At 53.0% G+C, this 12,368-nt stretch overlaps 1 protein-coding gene across 1 annotated transcript in view; it reads right to left on the bottom strand.

The window, feature by feature from the left end:
- The window catches only part of MED26 (mediator complex subunit 26), a 48,122-nt gene extending 35,777 nt beyond the window's left edge, over positions 1 to 12,345 (bottom strand). Inside the window, exon 1 of the mRNA XM_004384421.2 lies at positions 12,274 to 12,345. Coding sequence (XP_004384478.1) covers positions 12,274 to 12,345 — 72 coding nt within the window. The remainder of the gene's footprint in view (positions 1 to 12,273) is intronic.
- Positions 12,346 to 12,368: the final 23 nt, after the last annotated feature.

Genomic DNA, 12,368 nt, shown 5'->3' with positions numbered 1-12,368 from the left:
TGGGATGACAAACACAAGGCCCCATAGGGCCAAGGTCACTGTTTCCACAGCAGTGATGCACTTCCTACTCCCAACCTGGATGCATCCCTGCCACCCTGATGTAGAACCCCATCTACTCGCTCTCCACACAGAAGCACTGTTCCAAGGGTGATGGACAAGCTGCTGCCCCTCAGTCACCCCAATCCACATGGGGCTGACAGCATACTCAGATGGGTGATGCTAGACCAGTAACACTGCAGATAAAAACTGCCAAACATCAAAGCAAACCTAGGCTGCCACAACCTCCACCTGCCCAGCCCAGTGTCCCCACTGTACTCATCCCAGCACCTGGGACCACACTGTTCTGTGGACACCTACTGCTTCTGTCCGCACACGGACCCACTTCTTCTGGAAACGCCTGCCCCTACTTCCTGTGGGCACTGTCATCCTCTTATGCTCTTCTCTCCACCCTGGCCAGGCCAGGGCGCCTCTCCAGGAATCTGCAGACTGGATGCAGTAAAGGACATCCCTCCCTCTTCAATGTCTCACCTTCAACGGGTCAACTTCAGGAGCACCTGTGCTTCTCACTGGGTGGAGGGAACCTGTCCACAAGACAGACACGCAGACACACACAGTGCCAGGGACAGTGACAAAAAAACAGGACAGAGTTTCCCTCTCTGTTCTCCCACCCCAATCCCAGTCCCTAAGCAGTCATTTAAGCTGAGTGTGTGGAGGGGGGAAGGCTACAAACAAGGTAGGAAGCCCCCACCATACCTGGGGGTGATGTGCCCATCACTGAGAGGTGGGCTCCACAGTCAGTGGCACATCTACATGGACCAACCTTCAAAGTGAGAAATGCAAGTGCTTCAGAAGCTCCTTAGTGGAAGTGGAAGTGAAAATGAAATGCCCATTCACAGGCCTCCCCTGACAAAAAGCCAAAAACCAAACCTGTTGCCATGGAGTCAATTCTGACTCATGATGACCCCATGCTTTATAGAGTAGAAGTGCCCCACAGGGTTTTCTTGGCTGTGATCTTTACACACAGATGGTCAGGTCTTTCCTCCATGGTATCACTAGGTGGGTTCAAACCGTCAACCTTTAGGTTAGTAATCATTTAAACTGTTTATGTCACCCAGGGACCTCCTCTCCTTATAAGTAAGACACACACTTTACATGTGGCCAGGCCAGCAGCAGCAGAAGTGGGAGCAGAACCCACACCTGGGGTGCAGGCTAGCCTCAGGGTTCCATCCAGGGCCCTCAGGAGGCCTGAACGTTCCCTGACCCTACCTCTCAGCTAACCTAAGGGGAAACCAGGTTCCAGTCACCCAGGTTCAGCAGTGGGCAGGAAACGGCAGCAATTGGATGTGACTAGCCCTCCCAGGCCCCAGTCAAGCGCCCCTGAGCTGAGAACTGTGGGCCAGTGCTGGCTCTTGCCTGGGAACGGGTAGCCCCTGGTCCACAGGGTCTCGCCCAGCCCGGGCCGTTCTGGGGCTGTCAGAGTCAGCGGGCTCTTCCAGGAGAGGAAGTGCTCACAATTCCGCACTGACCACACGCCACCTAGCCCATCCCCCATTCCTCTGGGCCTTACGTTTTGGTGGCCTTTGATTTTGTCTCCTGGAACCCACTCTCCCAGGACAGCATGACACCTATTTGATGACCATTTCACATCAGACGCGCCATTAAGTTAGCATGCAGTGAGGAGACTTGGCCAGCTCTACCCCAGCCACCAGCTACCACCCCTTCCCCTCTTAACAGGACCCTGATGGTTCTGGGACATCCCCTACTCTGAGTCTGGCTGTCTTGGGAAATGGACATCACCTCCAGATTTAGCGGGGTCCACTGGCATATTCCAGTGCTGACATCATGGCTGGCACATGGTCTCATCGAGCCCCGGGAAGGCACAGGGAGTGTTGCTGGGGCCTCTGGGAAAGTCACCTTCTCCTTCTCCTTCTCCTAGAGCAGGGTCATCTGGGCCCTGTCTACGTGCCTACACATTGGCGCTACATGCCAGCTGTTGGCACTACACTCCAGCCGCCAGTGCTACACCCTACATGTCAGCAGTACATGCTTACTCTTCAGTACTGCATGCGTACCCATCAGTCACCTGCCCATGCACCAGGGTGGAGGGCTGACAGGTAAATGAGTGGCATTCAGGGGAGCCAATCTAAGAGCAGGAGGGCAGTCAGCTACCCAGAAGCCACCAGGTCACACCCCAACTCACACTGGGCCAGGGGACTGATGACAGGGGACCAAGACTGCTGACAGCTGGATCAGTGCAGGGCAGAGTGTATTGCGGGGCTGAGCAGACCCGAGCTGGAGGACTGGGCCCCAAGTGTGCCAGTGGAGCTATGGCTCTGCCAGATGGAAGTGAGAGCGTGGGTAGGGGCCGGAGAAGAGTGTGTGTCCCCTACGGAAGGTATGAGCAGGGCCGCGGGACCACAAGGTCAGGGCCCAGGCTGGAGGCAGGACCACCACTACCTACTGGGCTCTCATCTGAGCCATGGTCATTCCATCGGTGATGTGCCTGACTGCAGCATCCGCACCTCAGGACCCCACACCAGGGCCAACGTCAGCCACCATGCACTGGCCAGCCACCTATAAAATCACTCTGTGCACACAGCGGGTAAGCTGGCTCGGTTCCACACCACCATGAGGCCGGTCAGCCAGGTTTGTGGACTCGAGTACACCACCCACTTTCAGGCCATGACAATGAAAATCAGTTCAGGCGGGGAGCCAGGCATGTTCGGGGCAGGCGGTGGGGTGTCACATGGCCCCAGGAGCCAGGCCTGGGCCAAGGTGGCATCTCACAGTGTCTCTAAGGGCAGGATCTGAAATAAAGTGCCATCTTCTCTGTCAGGGCTCATAAATGGGAGCTGAAAAAATCCCCTGCCTTATCCTGGCGGGAAGCCACAGCACCGTCCAGGTACAGCTTCCTTTCCAGTCAAGCATGAAGATGTTCCACAGCCAACCCGGCGTGTACATCTGCACGTTGGGAATGGGGTGTGGGGAGCCCAGCAGGTGGGCGAGGGCCGGTGTCTGGAGCTAGGGCCACTTCCAGCCACGTGTCCGCCACGCCTCAGTGTCCTCACTCGCACCGACCTCACAGGGTGGCTGTACACGTTAAACTTGCCTGAGGCCCATGAAGTCCTGTGCCGCGCACTCCCAGCCCCTTCCCAGGAAGTGTGAGCACCTGATCTGAGGGCTAGCCCTGTTCATGGAAGATCAACAAGCTCTTGTGCAGGAGTTCTGGATTCTTAGGAAGCAGCTCATGCCTGTGACCCAGTCGCCAACAGGATCAGCAAGACCCATCATCAACAGAAAGATAGCATTTAAAATACATGAGGTCCTCGAGCAGGCTGTCTTGGAGTGAACCACGGACGGCTTCCAGAAAAGAGGTGATGGGATGGCAGGGTTCCCAGAGAGAGTGCAGAGGGTTTTGAATCCTAGGTGGCAAAGGTTAGTCCTGAGTTCATTAGACTGCGCTTGGATGACAAGATTTAACGTCATCTAAGAGCATAGCTGCGTTAAGGGTAGCTTTTATCCTTGAATTGTCTCAAAAAACAGTGTAATTCCAAGTACCCGCTACCACTGAGTTGATTCCAACTCATGGCAACCCCATGTGATAGAGTAGAACTGCTCCACAGGGTTTTCTTGGCTGTAATCTTTATGGAAGCAGACTGCCAGGTCTTATTCTCACAGTGTCGCTGGATGGGTTCAAACTGCCAACCTTTAGGTTAGTAGTTGAGTGCAAGCCATTTGCGCCACCCAGGGACCTACTCCAAGTACAACTGTCATTATGTGGAAGTTCCTGAAAGTTTCTAATAACAAAAATAGACCCTCACATTAAAAAAGGTTAGGAGTCATCAGACTAGAAGAATTTAAGGGGGAAAGATGCTAAGAAGTAAGAAGGAAGTGGATATTCAAGAAGCAACATTCGAGTTTAAATTTCCCGTTGGGCCCGCTTGTGTAGGAGGCGGGAAACCGTCCTCGTTAACCCACAGGCCGCTCCAGAGCTGACCGGCCTGGATTTAGATCCAGAGCTACCACTACTCTCTGCTCTGTGACACTGGACAAATGCCCCTCAATGAGGAAGCAGCCCGTACTTCCAGGAGGGATTCAGAGAACTATGTGGGGACACCAAGCACATCCCACAGAGCCAGTTCATGGTCCACGCTCCTCCCGGCCTCCCCTGTCCACAGCTGGGGCCCAGGCTCCACTTGGGAACCGGGCCCAACTGAATTCAGGGGCCTTCTGACATTACTCCAGTAGATAAACCCAGGAAACGTTGCTGCAGTCCTAGGGGCTTCAAAGGCCTGGTAGTCCCCCAGATGCAGCTCCCCACGGGGCATGTGGCGCAATACCTTCTCTTTAATGTGCTCCACACAGAATCACAGAAGCGTAAGGCATGCGAAGGTCGCAAGTCTGAGAGCCAGGCTGGTCTGCACATTCCCCGCACCTGCTGGTCTGCCTTGAGCCGGCTCCGACTACAATCAGTAGCCTCCCTCCGAACAGCCAGGGCCCACCTCCCAGAAGCTCCCCACCTCCCAACCCAGGTTTGTGCCCCCAGAAAGCCACACAGCACAAACCTGACCCAGGCCAGAAGACAGTCTCACACACATGCTCCCACCCCAGGCCCCCTTGGCTCACAGACAAAGCCTGACACCTGCCCCCTCAATTCCCGTCCCCTGGCCGAGAGCACAACTGTTCAGGGACCCAATAGCCATTCCTTCTTTTGAGCTCTTCCTTCCCCTCCCACTAGACCCCGGTTGGTGCAAAAGGTGAATGAGCTTGGCTAACTGAAATGTTGGAGGCTCAAGTCCACTCAGAGGCACCTCTCCCAGTAAGCCTGGTGATCTGAGAGATCAGCCACTGAAAACCCTGAGGAGCACAGTTCCCCTCTGACATATATGGGGTCACCATTAATCGGAATCAACTCATAGGCAACTGGTCCCCTCTCCAGAAATAAGCCAAGAACTGATTTCTTATACCTGACTGTGAAAATTTTCATTCTGAACATTCAACTGATAAAACAGTCTATAAAAACTCATTTCCGGCTGTTAAGAATTCTAAACCATCTTGAAATAAAACAAAAGAAGAACTGCTGTATTTGGACAGAAGAGTTGTAGCCCCACGGGCTGCACCAACTCCCTGCCCCACGCCCAGGTGTTCACACAGCATCCTGTCCGAATACTCAGAACCTGTCCCAGGACTGGCTCTTCCTCTGCCCTCCCTCCCTGGAGGTTCCAGGACTCACAAGGGCAGGTGCCGGGCAGATTCAGGTCTACCTCCTTCATCCCCAGCAGCAGAAGCACTCGCTAGAAGGGTTTACTCAACTGCAGAGCTGCCTTTCCCAGTTTACCCTCTTTCCCTAAGCACAGTGCTATCAGCTGGTGACTGGGATGGAGCTACACTGCCTCCCGAAAGCTAGAACCACCCAAGAGCACTTTCAGAGACAGCAGGCAGGATACTGGCAGCTTCCTGACTCAGGAGAATGCCCCCAGGTCAGGGAGCCCAGTGTCCACATTATCTGTACCCGAGATCACAGGATGCCCAGGTCAGGGAGCCCCATGTCAGGAAGCCCCGTGTCCACACACATACTTGAGATCACAGGATGCCCCAGGTCAGGGAGCCCCACATCCACACGTGTGCACCCCAGAACACACAGGATGCCCCAGGTCAGGGAGCCCCACATCCACACGTGTGTACCCCAGAACACACAGGATGCCCCAGGTCAGGGAGCCCTGTGTCCACACACACGTACCCGAGATCACAGGATGGCCAGGTCAGGAAGCCCCGTGTCCACACACGTGTACCCAAGATCACAGGATGGCCAGGTCAGGGAGCCCCATGTCCACACATGTGTACCCGAGATCACAGGATGTCCAGGTCAGGAAGTCCTGCGTCCACAGATGTGTACCCAAGAGCAGACAGTAGCCATTTCAGAAGGCTGCTATGGGCATGGTGTGAGCAAGGCCAGGCTGAACACACACTGCCCACACAGCCACCACTGGACCACCACTCAGCCCTGTGACTCTTGGTGTCAGGGCTCCAGAGGGTCCGGCCAACTCAGACAGCTCTACCAGGAATGGAAAAATGGGGGAGAAAACACCATTTCTACAAAAGGAAGTAAGCACCAGCTTCCTTCCAGAAGGCATCCTCAGAGGAGGGAGCCCACCCAGTGGGTGCAGGCACCCGAGATGGGCTGGCCCGGTTCTAAAGGAAGAAGTACTCTGTCTGTGAAGATGCCCCGTGGACACCAGAATCAAGGAGAGGGTGTGCAGCCCCTCCACCTGGCCCCAAGCTCAGTGTCCTACCACATGCCCTGCATCTCCAACCCAGGGACCAGGTGACCACACATGCCCTTCACACCTTTATCCAGGACAAAAGCCTCTCCCACAGGCAAACAGACAGCCCTTTATGACTCTGTGACCACCAGCCAGGACAGCACACTCCGTCTCAAAGACACCGCGGAGGGCCACCTCGAGGCCTCCGTGCAGACACAGCACAACGTCCACCTTTTTCCACGGTGACAAGAGTGAGTCACAAACAAGGAATGACACCTGCTGCATGACCGACACTTGTTCCCTGCCCTTTTCCCAGAGTCATAAAATGACACACTGCTCTCCTCATACGTTCTGCTCACAATTACAAAAAACAAGGCAGGAAAGCAACCAAATGTGCTGAGGTTGGGTCCGCACATTCAAATTTTATATCTTCTACTTGAGAATTGAAGTCAATAGTCTCCCATTTTGCAGTTTATAAGATGCCTCTTTTCTGCAAGATCAAGGCATTTCAAGCTTGTTTTCAAAGTGCCATAGTCTTGAGACAGACAATGAAGTTAGAAGAGTCAAATGAAAATCCCCATCAGCTGCAGTTCCCACTCCTCGGGCCCAGGAGTCTGTGCAGGACAGATATCTGAGGTAGTTTCGGGACAGGTTTCTAACATCTCCAACCTGTCAGCTGTGTCACTGGCAAATCTAACCCAAGCTGTAATCTTGTATAAGTATGTGTGGGACACAAGAGGCTCCCACACCTTTTCTCACCAGCAAGAGAGCTGCCCCTCGTGCCTCTTCTGAAGCCGCCTCTCCATCTTTTGAGAGCAGTGAGCGATGTTTGCTGCTGTTGTCAGTTGTCGTTGAGTTGATTCTGACTCATGGCGACCCCATGAGTGCAGAGTAGAACTGATCCACAGGGTTTTCAAAGCTGTAACCTTTTGGAAGCAGATTGCCCGGCCTTTCTTCCAAGGCACCTCTAGGTGGGTTTTAACCACCAACCTTTCAGTTAGTGGTCAAGTGCTTAATGTTTGCACCACCCAGGGACTCCTGCGGTGGAGTTGAGTCAGAAGCATTATCACTTACAGTACCCCTAACTTTGGTAAGTCACAACATTAATTCAATAAGGAACAAAAGCATCTTGTCCAGTACCTGGCCACAGGAAACACCCAATCAATGGTCCCCACTACCTGGGTTCGATTCTCAGCCAATGCACCTCATCCGTAGCCACCACCCATCTGTCAGTGGAGGTTTGCACGTTGCTATGAGTCTGAACGGGTTTCAGAGGAGATTCTAGACTAAGATGAACTAGGAAGAAAGGCCTAGTGATCTACTTCTGAAAATCAGCCAATGAAAATCCTCTGGAGCACAACGGTCCGATCACAGGGATGGCACAGGACTGGGCAGTGTTTCAATCCATTGCCTATGAGGTCACCAGGAGTTGATGGTCGACTCAACAGCAGCTAACAGTATTATCATGATGCTCTTTGCACTGGAAAACAGGGGAGACTATAGGGTCGCTGGAGCCCTAGTGGCACAGTGGTTAAGAGTTCGCCTGCCAACCAAAAGGTCATCAGTTCGATCCACCAGCCACTCTCTAGAAACCCTATGGGGCAGCTCTACTCTGTCCTATAGGGTCGCTATAGGTTGAAATCCACCTGATGGCAATAGGTTTGGTTTGGTTCTTTTGGTATAGGGTTGCTATGAGTTGGAATCAACTCAATGGCAACAGGTTTAGACACTCACCCCAGCTCCCTCTGCAAGGCTCCTGGACGGAACAAGGAAACTCTGTTAAAGCGTTACACAGATACAGGTAACGTGCCCACCCTGTTTAGAATTGTGCTATTTTAGAAAGTTCATGCAAGGCACCTCGCACAGATATTTAAGAAAGAAAACAAAAAACCCACCTTCTATCACAACCTACTTCAGTCTCTGCTGCCCCTTCCAGAGCTGGAGCCTTGGATCCAAAAGGATAACCATCCCCAACCCCACTTTCAGATGAGGGGCCTGCAGCCGTAAAAGCTATGCAATGTTTTTACCTTCCATTTCCAAAGTGGGAAAACGTCCTTCTTGTCCATGTCTGTCTGCAGAGGCCCTGCAGTCACCATAACATGAACTTCTTATGGTTCCGAGGAACCTGAGACACAAAGAAGGACCAGGAATACCCAGAACCACCGCTCAGGTGCCTGTCATCGTCTCCCAGAGAGGCCACTAACTTTTGTGTTTTCTAGGTGGACACTACATGACTTTACTTGCTTTATCTAAATGACTGCACAACTATAGATGGGGGGGGGGGACCAACAACTGAGAAGGCTCCTGCCGGAGAAGCTGACCAGTGGAAGTATGTGTGTAGACGTCCAGGGCTAGTTCAACAGTTCAATGGCCTCTCCTTCTGGAACACCCTCGTCAGCCTCTCTCTGCTTGGAACACACAGAGCACTCACCTGGCATTTATCAAGCCCTGCCTCGTACCTTGATTCCACTTTTTTGGGGATACTTCCCTGTCTCGGATGCCTCTCAACTGCAAGGCCCTCTTTGACGTCTGTCCTCCTCCCGGTTCCAGAGCAGGGTCTCAAGGCGCCTGTGATTCCCCCACTCTCCGAGTTTGGCGTTAGACAACTCCACGACAGAGCTTCTGGACAACCAGCAGTCCCGCGGGTTCAGGTAAAAAGGTGATCAAGCAGAGCTCCACCGTCACAGATCCGAGTAGGAGCCTGGAGTGAAGTCTGTTTAACAAGCGCTTAGGCGTGTGCCAGATGCTTCTGCTCGAGTGAGAGGAGGCGAGACATGCAGTGTCCGCACGTGGCCTGCACTCTAGTCAGGAGGCAGAGCCTGTACACTGGGGAAACAATGCGTGCTGAGACGAATAGGAGCCAAGTCGCTGTCTGGGGAACCTGTGCTTGGGTGGACACATGAAGATTTCTGCAGGAAAGGAAGGCACAGCCCTGGACTATGCTTATCATGAAGCAAGATTCAGCTGGAACAAGTGTGCACACTACACCTTGGAGAAACTTCCACCCTCTGGGCTAATGCACACCACGAAGAGAGAAAGGCTGCTTCTGCTCTGAAAAACTGTTAACCGTTTTTTAGAAAGGATTGAGAAGGATTTACTTTATCACCGAGTTGGCAGAAATTATTAACTTCTAGCCTGCTGCTGTAGAAATTCAAACACTCCAGAGGCTAAAACTCAGAGCAAAGAAACAACTTTCCCCTTGGAGGGCCTTCAAGAGGATGGTGGTCAGCAAACATTACTTTGTTACTTCGCACTGCTGCTTGAACTTTGCAGATACTTGTGGACATTAGGTCAGCAACCTGACTGCTGTTTCCAGCAAAAGCTACGTTTGTTAACCATAATTGAATGCCCATAAAGGTAAGCATTACGTGACACAATTCTCTATCGCTCCTCTCAGAAGAGGTTTAATTTTAGTGTTGTCTCTTCAACACTGCCCCTGTTTTGTTTTGTTTTTTTCCCTTGGTTTATTTTGTTTTGTTTTCATGAGCATCTTAAATATGTGTCAACCAACTATCCAGAACTGAGATTGATGACCGGGCAAGGTGCAAGAGAGCAGTTGCGGGCCAACAAGGCCTATGCTGGAGGCACCTTACTCTCACCTGAGCCAGGTCAACTTGGTGGAAACTGGAGACACATGCACGTGCCAAGGCCCACATCACCGTCTCCGGTCACTTACTCTGCCACAGCGCTGAGGTTCCTATCCAGTAGTCGCTGAAAGCCACGCTCCTGTCAAATAGCTTTTAAAAACGCTCACAGACGACCACTGATAATGGCAGCTTTTAAAAGAGGAGCTTTCGTCATACCTCATATTCAGAGAGACAATTTCCCAATTTCATCCCCCGCACTTCAGCAGGACTCTACATACACCCATCACTAACAGGTGCTGTTGAGTCAATTCCAATTCATGGTGCCTCTCATGTATGTCAGAGCAGAATTCTGCTCCATAGGGTTCTCAATGGCTGATTCTGGAGAAAGAGACTGTCAGGCCTTTCTTCCAAGGCACCTGTGGGTGGAATGGAACCTCCAACCTTTTGATTAAGAGCCAAACACCTCCACACCTATCACGAGAGCCTCCCCAAAATGTGCCATACAAAATCTGAATGCCAAACCATGCAACGTAACCACACGCCAGTATGAATGAATATGACGTTTTTGCATACGCTAAAATACACAAAAGTAACATTTGTTCCCTCCCAGATCCCTATTAGCCCCTCTTCCTCTTCCCCCTCCTCTACTTATAAGAACCCTTTAGATGAGAGCCTGATAGATCCTGGACCCCTCTGTGGTCACTGCCCCCACCTCATCTACAACATCGTGACCACCTGTCAAAGCGCCTCCTGATCCCAAAGCTCTCCTCAGTATTAAGGATTAGTGCTAACACCTTAGCGGCCTCTCGGAGTCTAGGTAAGTAAGCATGTAAATCAGGTTCTAGCTCGACAAAAGATGCAAAAGTCACCAAGACTACGTTTCTCGTGCTACTTGTTTTATTCTCTAATATTTCAGTCTGGGGAACTGCAGCAGCACCAGTTACTGCAAAGAGCATATTCTGGAAGGTTTTATGTAGTATATGCCTACTCCACACCCAAAGTCACAACAAAAATGTATACCACGTTTGTTAAAGACGATTACCACTAGTCAATTTTAGTGGGACCTAAAGCCCAGAAACAAGAAAATTACTGTGACACATAAATCAGAGCCTTAGAAAGATCATAACCCCCCAATTTCTACCACAATTGTCTAACACAATGTGAATCATTCCAAAATCACCAGGACCAAGGAATACTGCTAAGAATAAGTAGCCAAGCTTACCTAAAGGAAAAACTAAAGCTACTGTGATGGAAGAAATCTGAGTTACCTGGCCAAGCCCAGGGCGACTTTTTCTTCCATCCCCAGCACATTAAAAACTGATCTCAATGTCCACTTCCTGGCCACCCAGCAAATGCAAGGGGTTCACTCCATACCTGGGTGCCACTGCATCTTCCCATTGCCCAACCTGCTCCTGTCACAGAGAAAAATGATCCCTACTGCCAATAAACTCTTGGTAGAGAATATGAGACGAACATGATGGGTCTTCACCTACACACACACAGGAGAGGAGTGTTCCCTCTACAAACAGTAGCCTCCGAGGAGGGGCACCTGTGAAAGCAACACTCTGGAGTTAACCCTGACCATCTCGAAACACAAACCACCCACCAGGTTGTGACCCCTAGGTAGGGGGATGGGAGTGAGCCAAAGCAGGGTTGTTGGGGAACTGGGAGACAAAACCACTACCTCTAATTCACTACCAAAAAGCAGGGCTCCCTGGCTTGGTCAGAGCCACAATGGTCACCTATATCCAGACAAGGAGCAGGAAGGATCCCACCCCATCCCCCAAATCATCTTCCCTCCGCAGCGACCCCAAGAGAGATCCCGCAAAGGCAGGTCCAGTCGCAGAACGGAGAGGGGCTCTCCATGCGCCCTGGACACTCAGGTAGGGGCAAAGCAGGCCAGGGGCTTCCCTCCGAAGCCAGTTAGATGCTTGCAGCCGCGAGGCGAGAGAAAAAGAACTTCCCTGGTCATCCAGAAGGCCTACACACAGGGAGGCACGGGCTCCCCGAGTCATGGCCGAGACACCAGTTGCTCCACAGCCCTTCTCCCTCCCTTCCCCCCTACCGGGAGGGCTTCCCGGGGGTCTCGAGCCCCAGGGGTAGGGCGAGGCGGGCGAGCTCCGTCCGGAGCAGTAAGGGTCCACGAGCAGGAGCTCGAGGGGAGGATAAGCTCTGGCCTCGGCCCCCGTCCGCTCCCTCCGCCCAGGCCGCACGGAAGCCTCGGCCTCACGTACCGGGTGCCGCCGAGCTGCCCGACCTGGCCCCGGTCCGGGCCCAGGGGGCGAGAGCCGGGGTGGCAGCGGCCTTCGGGGGCAGGGGGGTCCGGGCAGGTCTACCGGGGCCCGGCAGGCGCGGGGCACTGGGGAGAGGGAGGGTCCCGGGCGCACGCGGCCTCCGTCCCGGCCCGCGCGACAGGCACTTACGTTGCTCTGGGCGTCGATGGCCTGCAGCAGCCGGTCCCTGATCTGCTGCGGAGACGCCGGAGCCGCTGTCATTGCCTGGGCGAGGCGGGGGGGAG

This window comes from Trichechus manatus, unplaced genomic scaffold, assembly GCF_000243295.1.
Source record: "Trichechus manatus latirostris isolate Lorelei unplaced genomic scaffold, TriManLat1.0 scaffold00122, whole genome shotgun sequence".
Classification (NCBI taxonomy): domain Eukaryota; kingdom Metazoa; phylum Chordata; class Mammalia; order Sirenia; family Trichechidae; genus Trichechus; species Trichechus manatus.
This window is presented reverse-complemented; position numbering and strand designations above follow the sequence as displayed.